This window comes from Falco cherrug, chromosome 5 (genome assembly GCF_023634085.1).
Source record: "Falco cherrug isolate bFalChe1 chromosome 5, bFalChe1.pri, whole genome shotgun sequence".
In the NCBI taxonomy this organism is placed as follows: domain Eukaryota; kingdom Metazoa; phylum Chordata; class Aves; order Falconiformes; family Falconidae; genus Falco; species Falco cherrug.
In genome coordinates this window covers 68,759,489-68,782,002 of record NC_073701.1, presented here as the reverse complement: position 1 = coordinate 68,782,002, position 22,514 = coordinate 68,759,489, and the positions used below count along the sequence as shown (strand labels likewise).

The following is a 22,514-nucleotide window of genomic DNA, read 5'->3' as shown; positions in this document are numbered from 1 at the left end:
TCAGGGTGATTTAATTGGTTTTATTGGAGGAAAACAATTAGTCATCCCTTTAAATTGTCATTATGATAGAAATCTTGATATGTATACATGATTGTCAAGGCAGAGAACCACTTGCGACGTAGCCCCATTAACAATTTGCAGTATTGCAAACTCATTATGCAGATAAAACTTTTGCAATGCCTTAATACATGCATGGAGTAAATACACATTCTCTCTTCTTTTTGGACATGGATGCTGTTATGAACTGGTATCAATCACAAGACCTGCAATATTAGGCACACTGACATTCCTTGATTAAGATTTAAGCCTTTGTAGAAAACATGCTTGCATTTTCATTAAAAGTCAGCTGAGAGATGTTTTACAGTCAGGGATATTTGGGGAGTCACTGCTTTGGGCAGGCTAGGCTTTTTTCTCATTGTTTGCTGACCCAAATCAAGTATCTATCTAAAAAAAGGCCCAAACCGACCAAAATGCTGTTTCTCAGCTAGAGGCCCATGTGCAACAGGACGCCTATGTTGTGTTGACGTGAGTCACACTGTATCTGCCACCGAGCTACAAACTTTCACGCTTTTTATTCTGGGGCCATGCTACAGCTTGATCTAGTAAGATGGCTCATGTGATGCCATGCTGGGCTCAGGGGATGCAGATGAGAGATGGAAAAAGCTCAGAGTTGCTCTGAGCACCCCCGAAGAAGCTCCCACCCACCAGGAACCACAGCGCATGTCCACCTCCTCATGGAGCATTGCACCACACGCTGCCTCAGCAATCTGAACTCGCACTGATTCACAACCATTATAAATGATGATTTTTATGCTGCCTTGTAGTGCTTCAGCAATGGCACAGCATCCTGGCTGAGCACCAGCCTTGAAGGCAGGCTCAAGACTGCTTGGTGCTTTCAGCCACCATGGAGCAGTCACTTGCATACCTTCCAAGGACTGATACTTGCTCCCTATGCCACTGGCGTGGTACCTTCTCTCCAACCCCACTGCTTGGCATGCCATTGCCAGGAACCCAGAGCAATTTCCCAGCCCTTTCAGATGGCTCTGCTTTGAGTATTAGGAACTCAAGCATCTTCCACGCTAACACAGTAACCACCCAGGAGCTGGGACCAGTGCCCTGCTGAGGCCTGCAAGAGGATTGGGCCAGAGCTACTACAAGTCCCATGTGGCCTTAGAAAGACCTGCACAAATGAAAAAGGGCCAATGATTAAGAGAAGCGAAGGCAAGGGCATGATTTCCATGTAGAAGAAGGAAAAGTGCCACACCAAACTCTTCCATGGATGAATGGTGGTACTATGTGGGGGTTCAAGGATTAAATGCTAATATGTAGGTGGTAATGCTTTGGAAGGGATGGGATAATCAGCTCAGCTCTCTGCCCTATTTTGTGCAGGCAAAAAGAATCACAGCATCTTGGTCCCCAAAATGCAGTTCAATCTGCAACAGGTGAGAAAGAAATACCTTGTAGGAAGAGAAAAATACTAAGAACTGAGTGAACCAGTCTAAATTTTGACTAAAACAAACCAAAAGAAAAAAGAAAAAACAAAGAGACACACTGACATGCTTCTTGGCAGTCCTGAGCTTTAACAACCCAGCGAAGGAATTTTTGTTGCAGATCAAATTTTTAAGCATTGCATTCAAAAAGGGATACTCCCCTCCCCAAGTCCCTGTTTCTAGCTGTGTGTACGTGACTGCTGCATAGTTTTAAGCTGCTCTGGATGGTGACTCTTCCTGTACATGCTGCAGAGCACTCAACAGAAAGACAAAATACATTACCAGGCTTTGCAGTATCTTGTTTACAAAACATCAGCTTTTGCATTTACTTAAACTTAACAATGGATTTTGAGTTACAGATACGCTGAGTCATTTAAAAGCAAAACATAGAAGTAAATCCAACAAGGTCGGGTTGAATGTGCATAAAGAAAAGGCTTGGGAAATACAGAAACAGTGAACAGCAGTTTAATACATGCAGTGCAGTATCATGCATTTATTGGACATTTGATGTCATCATTAGTTCAGCAGTGGGGTTTTTTTGTGGGTTTTTGTTTTTTTCACAACGCTTGTGAGCGTACATGCCCTGATTCCACTCTGGAGTATGGAAAAAATGTAAGAGGTGCTTTTCTGACCTTATCGTTTATGAAGAGGTGGAAAAAAATAGCTACCTGGACAGAGCAGTGGCACGGTTCATGGTGAGGAAGGAGTCTTGAACACCAGAGTCTGGGCTAAAGAGCCTTTATCCCCCATTACAGACACTATTTACAGAGCTTTGACCCAACCATGCAAAGCTGGGCCAAAAAACCTGAACCAACGTCTGATCTCCCCCCTGTGGGATCTGTGATCCCTGGGGCCACAACACGCACACACACGCGCCAGCACACACGCGCACACAGGTGTGTCATGGGGATCAGACCACCCCAGCAGACAGGATGGAAGGCAGGACCCAGCTGCAAGGAGGCAGGAAAAAATGAAAGGGATTGTGTAAAACCTGCTGCTGGGCAAGAAATACGGAATGACAGATTTACCAGGGGAATCTCTGTTGGTGCAATGTTTGTGAGCAGGTTGCCGTTTCCTCACCCAGCCATTGCTGACATGATTTGCCAGATAATCCTCCGTGCTTGGTTTTGATGCTGTTTTCCTTGGATGCCAGAGTCTCCGTGTTTCCGCTTTTTGCTTGAATGAGCATAACTTTTAGCATCAAGTTTCTGGTGCAAACAAGCATGCTAATGAAGGCAAAACTCCCCTCCCATGAATAATTTCTGGGATGCGTTCAGGTCCCAATTCAGACAGATAAATACACATGGCAGCAAGAACACAAGCGATCCCATTAAATGAAAATTTCCATACGCTGAAAGAAAGATACTTCTGTACCTCGGGGCTCAGTCTAGAAGCTGTTATTTTGCCAGTAGATGAATCCCCTGACTATTTGGAAAGACCAAAAGCAACAGGCCACAGTCTGCGTGATCTTGCTGGCAAAGTCGGTCTGGTGTTTTTATGCAGTGTTCACCCAGCGTGGCTCAGGGCTCGAGCTGCTATCACAGGGGGCTATAACAGCACGGGTTCCCCTATACCTGATGTAGTTAACACCAAGTTCACATCAAAGGACAATATTCTCCCTGCTCGCCAAAGCTGTCTGGCTTTTCATGGGGTTTTATTTTCCTAAAAATAAGGTGACCCTTGAGGAAGAGGCAGCATTGGAGCCAGCTGCCACTGCATTTCAAGGGCACCCTTGAGGTTCGTGTTTTGGTTTGCAGAGGGTTTGGGGAGAAAAGCTAGAGATCAGGGGCTGTTTTGGCTCCCAGGGCTGGGAAATGTTTTGGACAAGCCCCAGAGTCCCTCAGGGCTATGTAGAGGCCCAAAAGGAGAACTGCTTATAGAAAAAATACTGTCAATAGCCATGGAGGTATGCAGGACACATGCACAGCAGAAACCTCTGTCTAATGCCTCCTGCAGAATTACATGCAGTTGTCTACCAGCGGGCTGACACCCCTTTTTGTGGTTTGATTCGTATCAGGAACGAACCTCTGCCATTGTTCGGTTTTATTTCATCACCACAACCATAACAGACACACAAGGCATAGGTAAAGTCCTACTTTTTTTTTACCTTTTTTTCTTTCTTTTTTTTTTTTCTTCTTTTTTTTTTTTTTTTTCTGTACCCACTACTCTAATGGCATCTGTACAATAGCAACCAGGACAGGAGAGACATCACCAGCAGAGTAACACAGTCTCAGGAAAGCATCACTGCCAGGTTTCCCCCATACTCCCACTTCCCCAATAGCCGTGCCGCAGGGCTGATATCCATCTCGTGCTGCAGAGGGGTGATCCAGCAGAAAGTTAAGATGCACTGGGAATGAAGTCACATGCAAAACCAGCAGCGGAAGCCCCTGCCACGGCAATACTGACTTTCAGCTCGCAGAGTTCACGGGCAGCCTGTCCTCACCACTTCTTCTGCAGGCTAAGGGGCCAGCTGGAGGTTTTCTGGATTTTATTGTTTTTGTTTGTTTGTTTTCCCAGCAAGAGTACTGGTGTTGGCATCAGAGATGGCCTCTGTGACTCTGGAGGTAAAAATCAACAATCAAAGCTGCAAGCAAAGAAAAAGAAGGGGAAGGAGCTGAGGAAAATGAGTTACAAAGGAAAAACACATCGGTACCAGTAAAGTAAAGCAGAAAAGGGTAACAGACACGTGAGTCCAGGCTGAAGTCCTCATGTGAGGAGCAAATCACACATTGTTTGATAGGACAGTCAATTGGGAAAGAGCCCAGAGGGATTTTTCTACCTACTCCTTCATGGCAAGGCCAGCTGGGGTTGTTTGGAATCTGCTACTTTGGGACTATTAGCCCTTTCCCCACACGCACACATTATTTACTCCTGGCTTTTTGCGTTCACATGTGAGAGTGGCTGGGCAGAAGTGGACTGGGGCAGGGGAAGGACACACAACGGCACTGGAGCGTCCCCAGCAAGCGATGCCAGAGGGTTTGTGATACCGAGCTGTGCTGTCGAGGGGCAAACGGCTCCAGCCTCCTCCATAAATCTGGTCTGGGTGCTGCTAAGTCGTCCTAGTTAACAGATTTATCCAGATTTAAACTGAGAAATTTTAACCAAGAGATACTTCAGGACTCAATCATAGGACAGATCTCTAAGTATTTGGTGAACCCCAGTCAGGTCTTCAGCTGTGTTTCACTGATACAAAAGAAGAGCTTCCCACCACCCAAAACTGTAGCAGAAAGAAGCTATTTTGCTCTTAAGTGCTCCTGTTTCTTGTCTTAAGATCCCAGCAGTTGATATCAAGCCAAAGAGAATGATAATAAATTACACATCACTTGCAGGAAGATAAAAAAAAAATCACCCTAATTCCAAGCGTGGAAGGAAAGAATACCCTCCCAACAAAAAACACAGAAAATATCCAGCAAGGAGAGGCAGGCAGTGTATTCGTCCCCCCACCCCTGTCCCAGCTGCAGGACAGCATGTCTGCCTTTGCTCCCATCACTGCTCTTTGTTCTGCAGATGGAAATCCATTTGCTTTTCTTTTTTTCTGCAAGACACATTTGGATGCTGTGTTTTGATTAGCAGCCTCAGCACCTACATCAGGTTCAAACCAGACCTCAGGTTTCAGGAGAGTATGCAGAGGTGAACGTTTGCACCCTAACCTTTGAAACCACTCTACAAAGACAAAAATATTCCCTAATCAAATCCTGCTTTTGGTTGCACATGTGTAAATGTGGGGAACTCCACTCCACTGGTGCCAAACTGGGAGACTGCCTGTTTACATCCCTGCAACTGGAGCAGAATAGGGCCAGCTGGGCTTATGAAATCATAGGGGTTCAAAATAACCCAAATTTCTTGGTATAGGAGTCTCTCCTAAACAAAAGTTTCCTTACTCAGGCTGGCAAAATAAAGTATCCTTAGAATGAGTTTGAGCTGTATGAATGACACTCATTTTCAGATACCTTTGCAGCAAGACATAAAAAGCTTTGAGACTACATGCCGATAAAGTTCTTCTGACTCTTTGTCAACGGGGCAGGAGTATATGGTGGCAATGGCCAGGGGATGGGGACAGGAGTGTGAGTGGCAGCAAGGAAATCCCCTGCCCTTTGGTCTGCCCAAATCCTGGTCAGAAGTCCTCACTAGGGAAATTATATGGAGTTCTGCTACCAACCCCCAAAAGACCTGTATCTGCCATCTTTTCTAAAATGAGGAGCTGAAGCTGAAGCCTCTCTGCATGAGCATCCCTGCCAGCTGCAACATGGTGGGGGGCACCAGGGGCTCCCAGGGGCTCACTCAGATGTGCCACATCCCTCCAAAAATGGGTAGCAGCTTAATACCAAGGAAAGTAGAGTTCTATCTGGTGTGACGGCTTTAAGTGCCACCAACAGAGCGGCTATTTCAAACAAAGTCAGCGCTCACTGTCACCTGCTTTTCCAGCTCTTAGCACTGCAAGTACAACGGATGAAATCCCGGCTCTGCTGGTTGAAGCCAACTGACTGCACATGAAGCAGGATTTTGAAGTCTCAATGAAAAATATCTATCTTGTGGCTTTTCCCAGCATAGTCACTATTGCCTGATACATTCAGCTGTGCCTGTGACTGGCTTTCACAATTTCTTGTGCAGGATAAATGAGGCAAGCATAGCAATAGAGCATGGTGCAGGGAATGGCTTGTGCCTCTGGTGGGGCATGGACCTGTCTGGGTTGTGAGAGTCTGGCAGCAGCTGGGGAAGGGTGCCTGCCTCTGCCGCCTGCCTCCCTTCTCTCCTTCTCAAAGGAAAATCACAGCTGGGAGTGGCACAGCAGTAACCTGGAGCCCTTCAGCAAATCCGGGCAGATTTGATCTCCTCTCTGTTTCAATGCGCAGCTGCACAACAGTCATGGTGGCTGTTCCTACACGATGCACCAGCACATGGAGCCTGGGAAGTGTATGTAATTAAAAAAATGGGGAAATTAAGCCTGCTTTTCTAGATGAGCTTCTGGGGGGGGAGGAGGGGAAGGCAGTGCCACCACTGCCCTTGTATATGCCTGTGCCTCCAGGCAAGGTCCTGCTTTCCCACCTCAGTGCTCCTTGCCATCCCTCAGCCAGAGCTAAGTGTGGTGGAGCAAAGCTACCTTAGGTCCTGCACTTCGCACCCATGAACCTGCGAGTTCTCCACCGAGGGGCTCAAGCATCACCCCTCTCCCTGGGGGTCAAACCGAGGCACGCAGAGGTTAAGGTTCAAAGTTTTCTATTTGGTTTTGGATACTCAGTTTTGTCTGCTCTGGGAGGTGCTGAGCATCAGCAACACCAGGCAAAGCCCCGAGGAGCTGCAGGTGCTCAGCATCTCTGGCACAAAGCCTTCAGGCTGTATGCGCCCCATGCCAGAGACCAGGCTGGGAGGTGGCCGGTGAGTTAAATGTCTTGCTCAAGGGCAGCACAGCAAGTCAGTGGCACAGGATCACTACGACTCCTGGCCCCACGTCTTCCTTTTCTTTCACTCTACTTACAACACACAGTGAGACAGGAGCTGCCGGATGGGGCCGTGCTCTGTCATTCCACTTGCTCAGCTCTGGCAAGCTCCTGACTGGCACCATGTACCTGCCTCTCCTCTGAAACAAGGGTGCTGCGGATCCCCAGCCAAGGGGAGCTGACTCCCAAGCTGGTGGCAATTTGACTCTCACCATGGCTTTCAAGGAGGAGGAGGGCAGGCAAAGCAGCGGTTTCTTAATCTGAGCTGAAACAGCTCTACTAAAGCCAGACAGACTTGCAGTCCAACTAGAGGAGTGAGAAATGGCATGCCATTGGAATCCTCCCATGTTGCAAAGTTAACATCAAATCCTACCTACAGAAATAGCCTATCCTCCAGGAAACTGGAAAGAGGGACATTACTGGAAGTACTTTTTAAATGGAAAAAAAAATGCTCAGAAAAGTATCTCTATTTAAATAATCCAGTTGAGATAGTCATAGTTAATGGAAAAAAAAATAGAACATATACTGCTACCTACACTGAGAAAAGAGTAAATCACTGGGGAAAAGAATGAGTGTTCATTAGTTAGAACATTGCTAGACTCACATATATATATATATTTATATATATGTATATATATGTACAGCACCAGAGACTGTTAGATCCGTTCCCCTTGGAGTCATTGCAGTTTGTGATAAATGAAACATTTCAGAATTGCAGTATAAAATATGGCCATAAAAAATCTTCTTTCTTCTAGTCCTTCGCTGAGCGTGCACCGCAGGGTGGGATCGTGCAGAGGCAACCTGCCAGCCCAGCCGCCTGCCCGCTCCGTGCCGCCCCGGCTCTCACTTGCTCCCTGTATGCACTGTGGTCACTGTGGTGGGTCTGGGTCTCCGGTCCCCTCCTACCGCAGAAACGCCTGAAGAAGCAGATGAAACAAAACTACAGAGAGTGGATGGAGACATACCTAAAAGGAAAGCCAGAAACACAGTTAGAAATGTTATTTTTGGAGGCAGGAACATGGGCAAAGATGAGTTTCTTTCGTAGCATGCTACAGAATGGAGGGGACCACAGCTGGAGACGGCGCTCCTGCTCTTCCCACAGCGGCGAGGTGGCTGGGTACCTCCATGGGGCATCTTCTGCCCTCCTGGCCCATGGCTGTTTGCCTACTGCCACCACCAGCAGTTGCATTGCATGTCGCAATGAATAAATGTCCAGCTTTGGTATGCGTTCAGCCAGACCGATTCCACATTTCTGAGGCTGAAGACAAAGAGTTGTGGGATTCAAAAATCCCTCCAGCATTGTACTTGCTCAGAATAATTTTCCTTGTAGGCATGTTAAAGATGATTAAACTTCTCATCATGGCCATCTAGCTAAACGAACAGACTGTGCACCTGGACTAAAAAAATTTCCTCAGGCATCCTGCAAAGCTGCTGATAAAAAAGTACAGTGGGTCAAATTCGCTGCTGAGTTCCAGTAAACCTAGAGGGAATGTAAATTTGTGTAACTTGGACAACATTCTAGTGGCAGCTTATGTTGCTCCAGGTTTTGCTGGTGTGTCTCCAGGACTTCCAGCTAAGAGATGTACGTTGATGTACGCTGAACATCTGCGAGTATCTGCACTCAAGGTTTACCCAGGCTGTTCCTTTTGAATTAATCAAGGACTTCTGACAGATACTTTTTATGAGGGAAAAAGGGGGGGGGGGGGGGTAGCTAAATTAAAATGTTTATAGAAAGTGTCCACTTCCAGTGAATCCTCCACCAGAGCTTTGAAAAACAAAACCCTCCAAAGCATAACCCCTGAAAACCCAAAGTAGTCTGGGTTTTGAATGACAGATACAGGATTTTGCTATTCCAGCACAATATCAGCAGTTTCTATGGAAAGCATAAATGAAGAGAAATAAAATAAATCCTTGCCAGAACTTTATACGGATGAACTACCCCTCTCCCAGCAACTGTTGAGACCCCACAGGGGAGATCTTTAGGCTCTGCTGGCACATGAAGCTCTCCATGCAGTGTGGCAGCCTTGTAGGCACTGGTGTGCAAAGGTGGCTCCGGTGCAAGAAAAGCTGCTGAACAGGGACCCTGCATGGTCACCTTGCTCTGACCAGATGTGATCTCAGACGATTCGAAATACAGTTCATTTTTCTAGCCTGGTGAATACAGGGTGGACAAAACCTTTATTAGTATGTTCTCTTACTGGAGTTTGACATGGCTCCTTGACTACTCAGGATTTTTTTGATGCTTGTTATGACTTTCAACTACTTTTCTGTGCTTTAGGGTGGCATTTCAACCTCAGGGATGACTGTGCTGTACCTACACTTGGCCACCTCAAGTTTCCCAGCAGTATTGACATTTGACACCTTGGCTTCATGCTGCCATTTATCAATTACCTTAAAAATACAGAGATCTAGGTCCTGTAATTAATCTAGGCAGTCCAACCATATCTAAACAGAATAAACCAGGCACAGACTGAGAATCAGGCCAACACACTTGAGAAATCCCAACTGATTCACTTCGGCTTCCCTGACAGGTTCCGTAATCCCGCCTGATGCATCACCTCTGCTCTGCCCTAATGCAGACAGCGGCATTTGGATGCGGCCTGACAACCTACTCTCAGGCAAAGGCTGTTTTTAATTGTCTTCAATGATGTGAACTTGCCACATCTGAAACTATTTGGAGAGTTCATTAAGTGCTTATTAATAGCATTAGGCAGTATTGTATTTTGTAATGGTGGCACAGCTGTTTCATGTAACTTGCTGCATGGGATCTTTCTCGTCCAAGAGATCTGTCCCCAGAGAAAACCGCGGGGAAAGAAAGAGGCAGGACAGAGACCTCAGAGGCTTCCTTTTCCCAGCAGGAGGTATTTGGTGGAGTGCATTCGATGTGTCAGCTCCCTCTTTATGGTCACTCCTTGTATTTGCTGCTGGGTCTCCTCACTGGTTCTCTGGGCTCCAGCATTGCCTAACTCCTTATTTAATTTCTTTGAGTTCTTCTGTATTGTCTGCTGAGCTGGAATTAACCTGGGATGCTTGGAAACCTTTTGATACTTTTCTGTCTCATATTTCTGATATGAAAAAACTTGACCTATCTTAATACATCTGGTTTTATCCTTTGTGTCCTGGCTGACTTCTCCACCACTGCAAAATATGGTCAGATTCTGTCCAGGGACCTGCTGGATTCTGTAGCAGTTAAACAGACTTTGTTCTCTTCCCACCATTCTTGTTCGCAGGTGTTTTTCTTTTACTATTCAGACTACTCAATCCTATTAATTAACACCATTTCATCAAACGGATGAATGGAGATTAATCACCCACCAGTTTAAACGCAAAGCATGCCATCAGATGCTCTAGACCTGACTAGGGTCCAGCTTATCCATACCACAGCGGGAGCCAAAATAAAAGCACGTTTCTCCCCTGTAAGGGGCCCTCTACATTGCTGCATTGCCAGTGCATGGTTGGAAGCCCTGTGCAGCCGCTCAGCACTGCATCGCTCCTTTGCAGTCGCCAGATGTGTGCCAGGAGCACAGTGATGCTTTTTCAGCAGCAGCTGTAGGATTTGGCGCTGGGCTTTGCAAACTGGGCACTGGGCATGGGTCCCCATCAGGCTTGGGATGCAGAGGCAAGGGGGTCTCCTCTAGCTCAGTCACAGCACAATCTGGGACAAGCATCTCACACAGTGCCCAGGAGGCAGATCCCACCCCAGCCATGGGGGAAAGCGTGGCCCTGACAGCAAGAGAAACCACAGCTTCCATAGAGAGTCGTGGAGACCGTGGCTGGTGGTGTGTCCTTGTCAAGGAGCAGAGGGTGGCAGGCAGAGGCAGCAGAGGCATATAGCAGTGACATCCAAAATCCATCCTGAATAGTAGGTGCTTCCAGTTCCAGAATAGTGTGGGGTGCAGTCTAGAAATGACCACTTTGGTCCCCAGTGAGGTAAGCATTGACTTGCAATACCATAAGCTACTAGCGCTCCTTTTTGGTGCCCCACCTTAAGATAATCTCTAATTGTAAACTCCACATCCCTCCATTTCAGGATACAAAGATCTCTGCAGATGGACAGAAGGGAACAAAAGAAATTCTCAGAAGCCAAAGACTAAATAGGCTTCATTGCAAAGGACACACTTCTGCCTTCCAAATGATCCCTTTGCTGCATGTCACCTTCCCTGGCATTCAGAAAAAATATATATCCCAAGCATCTGACTGCCTTGGGCAGCTTGCAAATCTTAATTATAGCATATAACAAACAAGGCAGGAGGCCAAGTCCCGTTGTGGTGTACAGAGTCTGAGTCCTGCTCAGACAAATAAGCCTGTTCGTACAAGGCCCAGGAATTTGGCCCGGGAAGAGGGAAGCTGGGTCAGACTGGCAGGATCAGTCTCCTCCATGGAAAATGGAAATGAAAAGTAAGCCAATTTTTACAGAGAAATGTCTTATCATAATACTGGAAGCTCAAACATAAACAGTTTGAGTAAACTTTTTTAGTTTTCAACCAAATACAAAACTTGCTTGCTGTGGGGTTCTGGGTCTTTTTCCCAAGCGAAAGCCCTTCTTCTTCACAAGAAACAGTGTTTTTCTCTTAGAAATGCACCCAGCTAAAAACTCCTTTTTTTTTTTTTTTTTAAGTGCATAAACTTTTCCAACTGATTTGTTGGGTTTTTTGCCAGCTAAAAATGAAGGCCTCGGTCCCTTTTCAGTCTTTATTTTAAACATCTGCTTGCACAAAGCCAAACCTACTGGCAGAGAGGACTGCAGCCTGGGGGTCAGGAAGAAAATGGGGATCCTGGGAATTTGCTCGGCTGCCACTGCAGGAGCATTCCCCGGATATCGGCTACTCACAATCTTTCCGTGTGGCTGCATCAGGAAGCGGCGTGGCAAGGCTGAGGGTGCTGGATACGCTGGCACTTGCACTGTCCAGGCTGCTGCCGAGGTGTAACCGTCTCATGTGCCGCACCACCGCCGTGGCATTAAATGCTTGCTGAAGCAAAAAAAAAACCAAGAAAGAAAGAATTAAAAAATGTGAGGTGGAAGGGTTACTGCCGTTCCTCTCCTGGCTGCTCGGAGTTGTCAGAAGTGAATGAGCTCATCATCATTCAAAATTTTCCCGAATTCTAGCTTCTAAGCTAGAAATGGCAATGTTCTAACTACAACAAATTCTAAAACAAATCACATGCATTACTGCCCGGGTCCTGCTCCCCATCATTCCTTCTAGCGCTCAGCTGGGATGCAGCAGCTTACAAGGAAAGTCATGTTTGACACGTCCTTCCCTGCACCAACACACAGGGTGTCTGCACTGTTTCACACCCCCCCCGCGATGCTGACCCCAACTCCATGTACAACCATGGCTGCTTTAGCTATGAGGAGCCTCAGCCCCATCTCTCGCACTTATTTATATACTTGGTTAGCAGCATCCTCTATCAAAGGCCCTGCAGGGCCATGCAACCTAAGTCTGGACAAACTATTTTGACCAAAATTTTGGGCCACAAAAGCACTTGAAAAGGTGTCCGTATGGCCACCACGTTAGCAGAGTTACGTCTTAGGTATCATCCCTGAGGACAGGTCACTTACTCTCCATTTGCTCTTTGCAAAGTTCTTCCGGATCTGAGCACTGACCGACTCGTGGATGTTTTTGTTGAGCGCTGTATCACCAGCGATCCTGAAATGGACAGACAAGACATACTTTAAGAGATCTTTTGCTCTCCTTGAATATCTTTCTTCTTCCCCTCAACAGAGAAGGCTGGTCCAAGGTGTGATTGCTCCTGCAGTGATGATTATTTCATTCACACAAGGGCTCAAACTTCCCACCGCTGTCTCTGCTGGCAGCAGTGGTGGAAAATCTGGGGCAATGAAAGCAAGCATAGATAAGGCTTGTAGGTCTGGCAGCTACAAAGAGGTACAACCTTATTTTGTTGGTGCGCTGCTGCTTTCTATCACCATTACAGTCCTAGATGAAAACATTCTACCTTTTTTTCCTTTACATCTAGAGATTTAACATCAACAGGCTGGGACTACTTTTAGCCTCAGCCATGCAGCAGCTTCCAGAGCCACTCCAACCTGTCTGCTTTCTGTTTGCACTGGAGATTTTCCTGCCACCCTGCAAAGTACATAGCCATTCATCACGATTAATGTACATTTACAGTAAAGCAGATACATGGACGGTCCCTAAAGCAGCACAAGCTGCACAAATAGCTTAAGCTGAACAACACTCAGCCTAAAAACTTGACCAACTTTGTGCAGCTTCTTTAACAGATAAAGATACATTAAAATCTCCACTAAACACAATTATTTCAAGGGAATTTTATTGATTCATTTAACTCCTCAAGGCATGAGATCTGTTGGAAGAGCAGGCACCACAGTGAACTATTGTTGGGCCATATGATGGGGTAATAAGTGCTATCTAACGTAGGCTATGCCAGGAAGCAAAGATTGCCTCCTATGCTGTATGTGATATTTTCAGAAATCAATTCTTTGGACACAGTGTAGAAAACCAATGTCCATTAGCAATAAAAAATTGTAAGAAACTGGATAATCCATCAGGCCCAGAGCCTCCCAGTCTGGGCACCTCCAATAAAATAATGAGAGGGTTTGGGGGACTCAGCAGTCATCTAGTCCTGTCCCCTACCCCAGCTCTGTCAAAATAATTTTGACATGCGTTTGGCTAACCAGTACTTAGAGATCTCCAAAAGATGGAGACTCCTCAGGCAACCTATTCCAGTGCCCCACTGTACCCCAGAAGACATGGAAAATAGTTTATTCCCTTTGTCTTTGAAGCATCCTTTCACATATTTGAAGACTGTTATCAGGTCTTCTCTCCATCTTCTCTTCTCTAGACTAAACAAACTGATTCTTTCACTGTTTCTTCATAACTCATATTTTCTAATCCTCTGATTTAGTGAGCTTCTCTGGACTTTCTCCAACCAGTCCACATCTTCCATAGACGGCGGTACCCGATGTGTTCACCCTTTTCCAACTAAAGCAGCAGAATGGCAGCATTGCTTTGTGTTTCTTAAAAGATGAAACTCTGCTTACGTATCCCAGACTGCTGTTTCCATTTATGTGTCTCATTAACTGGACACATTCCTTTCATTTTGCCCAGATCGTTCCAAACTCCAACCCTGTTCTTCAAGGACAGGCAGCTTATTCTACCTTCCATCAATGGCACATCTAAGAAGTGCTCTCTGGGACTAGTCTTCTGCAAATTCTTTCCTTCCTTCCTTCTGGCAACACTTACCCAGGATGTCAGAGAGATGAGAGGAACTGCTCACTCTTGGCAGGAAGGAGAGGGACTAAACCCCTATTTCCCAAGAGTGGAGAGCCACCAATCCCATCCTGTTGCAACTGAGCTAATCTATATTGAGTTATTCAAGAGCACAGGAGCCAGCAGGAATGTCAGCAGGAAGGAGCAGGCATCCCATTCAGGGCAGCCCACCTCCAGCTGGGAAGGACACTTGCCTGACCGCCACCGCCACATAACCTCTGTCTCAAGCAGACAGAAGAACTGGTGCCACAGGTAAAGCATGACTCCCAAATGGCACCTGACAGCCTGTCCATATGCTGTTGCTGGAGAAGGGGAGGTGTTTGAGAACTGGATGAGCTTCAGATTTCCCTCTGAAGAGGATTCCTGCTGATCACCTCTCCCACTGACAGGGAGGCATGTTGGTCTGGATTTCCCACTGGGGCCAGGCAGCTAAAAGCTCGGTGAGGCAGCACGTAGGCTAATCATCATGTTCATTGTCCCATCCCCTCTCCCTCACAGGGAATATTGCCAGGCCTAGCACTGGCCCCGATGGATCTCATGCAGTGTATACTCCCAGATGGACACGAAGCCCAGCTGGCCTTGCACCCACTGTAACAGTGCATTTCCTTTGCTTCTCTAGCACGAAATCACCACGTGAAGGAGCTCCTACAGCTTTACCACAGTCACGCCCACATGACACAGAGTGTCCCTGGCTGCCTCCAGGTCCCATCTATGAAGAGCTGACCAGAAGCCTGAAAAAGCTCCAGCTGTATTGCCTGTCCTGCTCACTAGTTTAAGCCCAAAAGCGTGCAGGTCTGCACCCACCCTCCTTGCACACCACTCAGCCTCTGGGTGCAGATGGGCCCTAGCAGAATTTCCCAGTGGGAATGCAGATTGCTAGTCAGAGTCACTCCAAAATGTCATGAGCGTTCTGCCCTGTCCAAGACTACCTCTTCTGTGAAGGCAGGTGCCCTCAACGCGTACCAGCTGGGAGCACTGACCGTCATACTACAGAACCACAAAATATGTGGACAGCTACATGCCAAAGTATCCGTTCAATAACTAATCAAAATGACCAAGCTGCAAACAGAAAATTTACTAACATTTGCGAAGAACATTTTCCCTTCAAAGCTAATGAAACATCTTACTTTATGAACAAGTTTGCTAACAAGCTGTATAAACACAGATCATGTTTCCCACTTGTCAGATTTTGTTTTGGAAACACGGACAGGACAGGTCCTTGGGGTGTGATACCCTTGCCAGCTCTTCCAGAAGATCTTTCCTGCCTGTCTCCACAAAGACTGGCAAATGCAGTTTGGCTATATGAAACTTTTCATTGGGCACGTAGCTCAAATACAGGCTGTACGGTTTTTTGAGTTTAGGAATCATTTTCTGAAATGCTGGTGGTTTCAATAAGAAGCTGCTGGTTCCAATAGTTCACAAACTGCCTCCTACCACCACTAACTCTATGTTCACTACACAATTATCGTAATTCCAGGAAAAAAGTCTTGGTATTTGGCTGTTTCCCAAATATGCAGAATAGTACTTGTTTACTTCACAAAGGGATGGACAGACACCCTGTGAAGCCCTTCAGATGCTACAGTGGTGGGGACCATCCTACATCTAGGGTCTCTTCATCAACATTAGCACCCTGCAGATGCTGGTTTTTAATCAGAGCAAAGTAACAGCAGTACTGGGCCTAATTTAGTGCAGCAGGGTCCGTTCAAACATGTGTTGGTATGCCCAACAGTGCAGCTCAAAACGCAGCCCCAGTTGCCAAAGCCAGTTGTGGGATCATTCTCTAAGCCACCTCTGAAGAACGACTGTGTTAATGTTGCAATGCTGTGACATTAGGACTGTGCTTTTATACTGCATTTTGCACTTGGAGGATCTTGAAACTTTTAGAAAATATTCACAGTGTTATAGCGTTTACAGTATAGTTTTACTTCTAGGAAAATGAGATGTTAATGTCCTTTTGCTGTTGGTGTTTGGCTGGAGATGTGGTGGTTTAAAGACACAGGCAAAAGAGGTTGGAGATGAGCAGATAAAAGTCAAATCTTTTATATGATTAGCTGTTAGAGTTTGAAAAATGAGATAAGCTTTTGGGCACACAAACCTACCCTGAGGCTGGTATCATGAGCATCATCACATTTATACTGAATGTATTTAATCACGAACTTTAGTTCCTATGCCGAGAAGATAATGCATGACATTTAATAGAGATACTGGTTTTAGAGCATGTTATAATTGCCCTTCCACCTTTCCCTAACTCTCCAAGTCCACAGGCTATAAACCACCTTTGGGACAAAAAATACCTTCACATCTTTCTTTCTTCCTCCCTCCTCTGTACAACATACCCTTCTACAGGAATTGGCTCCATTTTCCCTGAGAAACAGCCATCTTCTGTTTCAGAGATGATCAAACTGATGCATATCTAGTCAAACCCTGAGCAATAATTCTTGGCTTTGCCGTTAACTTTGAAGTTAACTGTGTCAGCACTGAAGCTTGTTTTCACCAACTACACCAGCTGGTCCAGTAAAAGATACTACTTGTACCTACCACATATGTATACAAAAATGAAATGAAACAAATCAGAACAATGCATGATCTGTAATCGTGCTAAGCATCACCCAGAACTGAGCAAGGACTGATTAGCCTAACTGGATCCTGCCTTTTCTCCTGGGGTCCCTGTTTTGCAGCACCTGAAGGCAGCTTCATCCTAACAACGGTTTGGGGAACTTTGTGTTGAGGCTGGTTTTGTGTCCAGTTGTAAATATGTAAGTGTCTCAACACACAGAATTGGACACCAAGGGCCACAGTCTAGTGACTCTCCATCACAAATGCTTCCACTGGCGCTAAGAAGGGTATTTCTCATGAATAACCATAACAAACCTAGCCCTGCACACAAGAGGGATCTAATCTAATGATCAAATATTATGTCATAGTATCTAATTTATTTTAGATTTCTGTCTGGGTTCAAAGATATCACAGCAATTTATCTGGCCATACTACTAAGTTTTGAGAAGAACCTCCAGCAAAGACAAACTCAGTAACTTTTCTTTTGTACCGTTTTTTGTCAGAATACTGCAAGCATATGTCTCTTGCATCCTCCCTGCCCACGACGGCAGGCAGAGCCTTTCATCTACCGTCATTTTCTGAACCTTCAGACTGAAGGCAGCCAACTCACATGCTGTGCTGGCCAAACAGTGCTTGGAAATACTCTTGAGTATGATGATAGGAAATATGGAGTTAGCTGTAATGGATAATGCTGAAGGATCATAACTCTTCTCTACATACACACACACACGCATACATATGCTCACACATACAGACATGCATGCGTATAAATATACACACATACATACTTTATCAGTGATGCTCCAAAATAAATAGAGTGCAGGGAAGAACTCGATAAGAGTTTGATTTAATGTTGTAAACATCAGCAGTTCCCTTCAGGAAGCCCTTTTCACACTTCAAACAACATTGTCTGAGAACCGAGCTCTTTGTAAACCATGTCCTTTCACTGGGTGGAAATTATTATCTGGCTCGTGCTCTCTGGCACATAATAGACACGCAGGGTCATGGTCACAATTTGCAGAGGCTCAAACCTTGCCAAAGCTTTGCAATTCTTCAGCGTAGGCGGGGATGGATGTCGGCATGTCCCAAGTGTCTGCTTTCCCTCTGCACAAGCAGTGGGGAAAGGCAAGGGCCATGCTCGTACCTGCCGACACAGGTGCCTAATTTAGGTGCCAAAACCTCCTTCTCCCCTATACAGTCTATACAGGTAGGTGACACATCACAATTTAGATGTCCCAAGTTGCCTTTGATGCCATAACCAGCTTCAGCACACAGCTCTAAATCCCATTTCAGATCACTTGGGTAATGCATGACAGAGCAAATAAATTCATGGCACACCTTCCAACTCCTATACTAGTTTCTGAACTGCTGGACCTTCTCCTCACCCTCTGAGGACTATTTTCTCTTCCTCTGACCCGAGCCTGCAGGCTGATTTTGGGGCTGCAGGGCCCAGCTTTACTTGACGCGGAGCGCAGTCTGGTCCCAATAGCTGGAAAAAACAGGTCCTCGGGTTTCTGCTGCTCGCCTTTAATCGCTCAGCTTGAGAGACTGCCCTAAACAGGATGTGGGTTCTGACATGGCGATATATTCAATAAACTAATTGCTGTCATTAATACGAGCTAGGGAAACATTAAAATGTATCAAGCTGCAGCAAAATTACCTCGCTCTTTTTTTACTTTCATTTTCCACATCCTTTTCGAAAAGTCACAGTGGATCAACTAAGCAGAACATTGTGCCTCTGCAACACACTGTAAACAGTGCAAACCTCAGTGAAAGGTATGCTGTAAAATAAATAATTTTTCCAATGGAAAGCATAAGTCACCTGTGTATTAAACTGGAGAAATCTGTATAAACGCACAGATTGTACAGGCTGCGATGTAATCATTATACCAACAAGTCTTACATATTGTACTGTTTCAGCTACCATACTTCACTGCAATTATTGGCCTCCTTTTCTGCCAACTCTGAGTTTAACATACCGTCCCCCTGCCAAGGCCATTTGATTATAAATAGCAAAACATCACGTAAACGCAGGCATGTGGGGAGCAGATACAGCACAGAAAAGTGGGCCATTGGGAAGAAGTATTTACTTTTTTTAGGGTCTGATCCTGTACAAACATTAGTCATGTGAACAGCTGGCTATTCTAGAGCAGTTTCCCGAAATTCAAAGAGATTATAAACCTTAAAGGCACAAATGTAATATCATGCAAGATCCAGTTCTTGCAAGCTTTGCTGGGAAGTTTTTAATAAAAACATGATAATTAAAATAAGAGGTATATTTTGGAATCAGTTTGTTCTTCACAGATGTTATATATTGAAACAACAAAATCTCATAGCCAGGTAGCCATCTCAAGCTATTTTTACCACTATCAGATTATATTGTATGTGTTAAGTACTCATGACTTGATAGATTTCTTCCTAGTCTGAGGTCAATCCAAATGATCGGCAGGGGCAGATTTCACAGGAGAAAGAAAAAAAGAAAGCTGGAAAATGTCGCTATGTGCAGCCACTGCATTGTATGTATTAATTATCTACCATTTACACAGCACCAGTCATTTGGGTAGTTGTCCCGCATTCTGCTGGTGAGACAAGGAGACAAACCCCAATTATCACTAAGGTCAGTGGCAAAACTCCCATTAGCCTCAGTGGAATCAGGATTTCACTTCATGCCAACCCTGGGGTTCACAGATGTTTCTCCAGTTACGTTGCTCTACAGAACCAGTTGTGCAGACAATAAAATACCTTTTTAGGGGATATGATTAAGGGCTGCTCGAAGTGTCAGCACTCTGCAAGAGCATATCATTTATGGGTCCGCTTGAAGTCTGCTCTGAGCATCTCCTCCCACTAAGCTTACACACCTCATTACTTTTGATCAGCCAGAGAGAAGGCAACACTACATAGGCACTGTGGAAGGAGATGTTGCTAATGGGGATGTACACTGAAAAACACACGCTCATGTGAAAAGGTGGGGTGGGATGGCCCCATTATAAAAGGTGTGGCACCCTCTCTCTGTTGGCTGAACACGTGCACCCTTATCTCCCACTGCTGAATGCAATCACGAGAAAGAGGATCTCAAGCCTGGACTTGTTGGAAACTTAACTATGCCCAGGCTGAGAGAAGGACACAGCCGACCATTGAGAGGAAGCACAGCACTCTCCACCTCCTCCGCCAAAAAGGCCTTCCCCTCCTTCAAAGGGGAGGATGCCATTGTAACAGATATAATGGCCAGAAGGAGAAAAGAAGCAGTAAAAACCTCATTATTTCCTGGCGTAAGCAATCTGGGTGGAAAATGCTTCTTGAGCAATGGCTTGGCAAAATGAGATCCTATCAGTAACTCTGAAATAACAGATAATATGCAAGTAAGTAGCCTTGATTATCCAAACAGGCATTTATCACTACAAGTGATTCAACCCCTCAAAAACCTAATCACTGTATCACTCTCTGGAAAGGGCTATAACTGCAGCATTTATGTTACAGGAAGCTTTTCAGAGCAAGAGGGAATAAGACATAGAACATTGCTCAAGAGCACGCTGGGTGGGACAGAGGCAGACCTGAAGCCTTTGGAAATCTCCATGCCTTGCTTCCACTGTACAACTGTCCCGTAATTGAGTGGCACATACTGTCCCTGTGTCAAAGGGAGGTGGGTTTGGGATGTTGGGTGGAAACTGTGAATATTTTAAGCCTCCCTACTTCAGTGCCATTTGCATGTCTGACATTTCAGATGTTGACCCTGAGCCATGCTTTCCACGGCTGGGAGTTTAACCTGCAAATGAACCACTGCCTTGCAAAGTCAGCCTGGCAGAAGAAGACTCCCTACCACAGAAATAGGGGAAAACCTTTTTCTGGGGGGGTTGCTTTTAAATGGAAGATTGGATTCTGTAGAAAATAGCAAAAATTATGGAGCAGTCTGTGAGTTTCCATTGGCCCCAGGCCATGACGTGCAAGAGAAAAAAAAAAAGGGGAAAAAAAAAAAGAGAATGAAAACACTTGATTATCATTTTGTTCCTTTTAGAGGGCCCAGAAGTTGTGTGTGTTACAAGTGCCACGTTTCTTTGTTGCACTCCAGCAACCAACACAGATGTAGTGGGGCCAAGAGCTGGATGCTTACGTATTGTGTATCTTGGATGTAAGGCTTTGGAAAATCTGCCTCTGAGTTATACAAATGGTCACCTCATTCTCTGCTGGGAGTAGCATTCCCATTGTTTATTCTATATTTCTAGTATTGACTTCTGTAACTTGTTTAATTTCCTGAGGCTCAGGTCAGTAGCATTTAGATTTTTTTTCTTTTCCATCTGACGAAAGCTGGATTTTGTTTCCCGAATATCCTTTTTGTCACACAGACAACACAGTTATTGATGGGGCATTGGAAGAAGGTCAGGCCCAGGTCCTACCTTCTCCTCGCCTATCATTTGTATTGATGCCAGCCACTGATGCAGCTAAAAACCATCTGTAAAATTCTTCTTGTTGTTGGCATGGGCGATGAAAAACAAGAATCTTGCTTTCCTCAGTGATTTACACTGTCTTCCGCATCCCAAGTGTTTACTAATTTTTTTTAATTGTAAACGCTGAGCCTCAATCTTCTCTACAGCCTGATTTGTGATCACAGTGACAACCTACAGCCAGACATTGGTACATCATACCCACTATGAAGAAATCAGTGCCATTTCAGTCTCTTTCTACCACTTGTGCAGTCATAACTTACTGAACGCCTTCATGAGTGCCAAATCATTAATTGATGATGAGGGTAATTTATTAGCAAGCCAGAATGGTAAAAACCTTTGAAAGTATTTACTTTCCATCTAGTCCCAGGACAGAACGCAGCAATGAGATGAGACAAACCAGTGAGGGTCTGAGAAAGAAATGTAAAGCCCTTGAAGCCCGACTTAAGTATTTGTTCTACAGCTGCAGCCATTAAGTTTTACTCTACTTTGAAATTTAATATGATTTTAAGCTGGGTACCAAGTTCTGTCCCCTCACGTCTGGAAAGGTTAAAGAGTGTGTCCAAAACCCACGTCTGCTGAGGAAGCAGAGATGACCAGCGCCCTACTGATAAAGCTCCCTAGCCTCAGAGGGATACAGACTCCATCCTCCAGACAAATGTCTCCAGATCCCAGCTGGAAGCAGTGCTACCTTAAAACTCACCGACAACTTCTACGCCCGTGCTTTTCTCACCATGTGTCTTGTAACTCAGCTATGCAACTCAACACTGATCCCTGGGCTCAAATGGCATCACCAGGATGGTTTTGTGGTCCATCAAGCTGTTGAACTAGTTATGACACTGGACCAGTTGCTTTTCTGAGGTGCTATGGACACGGGGAAACCTTCTGCTCCCCTGCATGTACACAGCCTAATGCTCGTATCCAGCCAGTGCTCCAGAAACTGCAAAAGGAAACAGTATTTGCAGCAACTGTGATAGCAATGCACACTTGGGGTGAAAATGTCATGCCATTGACTCCTTTCTGTTGCAGCTATTATAACTATGAAAATAATATCTCGCGTCATATGGAATGATCCCTGCCCTAAAAGCCTTACATCCAGAGCCCATTTGTGGGTGCATCTGGCAGTGTGGGGTGATGCTCAGTCATGCAGAGTTGGTCAAAAGTACGTGAGCCACTCTTGTTTCAGCTACATAAACCTTGGGTAACATTGGTGAGGTCATCCATGTGCAAAGGCATCATCTAAGTTGAAGCACTTGAGGCCTACATTACAAATACAGTCTGACCAGGGACTTTTCTGTAGTCGCTGCAGGGAGATAGCATTGCTGTAACCCATTCAGACTG

At 45.4% G+C, this 22,514-nt stretch overlaps 1 protein-coding gene across 3 annotated transcripts in view; it reads right to left on the bottom strand.

The window, feature by feature from the left end:
* Nucleotides 1-5: 5 nt before the first annotated feature.
* Nucleotides 6-22,514, bottom strand: part of CAMK1D (calcium/calmodulin dependent protein kinase ID) — a 230,318-nt gene continuing 207,809 nt past the window's right edge. Inside the window, exons 9-11 of one of the 3 annotated variants that reach the window (XM_055710898.1) lie at nucleotides 12,489-12,576; nucleotides 11,760-11,898; nucleotides 6-4,074 (exon numbers count right to left, since the gene is read on the bottom strand). In XM_055710898.1, coding sequence (XP_055566873.1) covers nucleotides 4,028-4,074; nucleotides 11,760-11,898; nucleotides 12,489-12,576 — 274 coding nt within the window. In that variant the 3' untranslated portion in view covers nucleotides 6-4,027. Of the gene's footprint in view, nucleotides 7,894-11,759; nucleotides 11,899-12,488; nucleotides 12,577-22,514 lie in introns of all 3 variants that reach the window. The other 2 variants (XM_055710899.1, XM_055710897.1) reach the window with 2 other exon arrangements.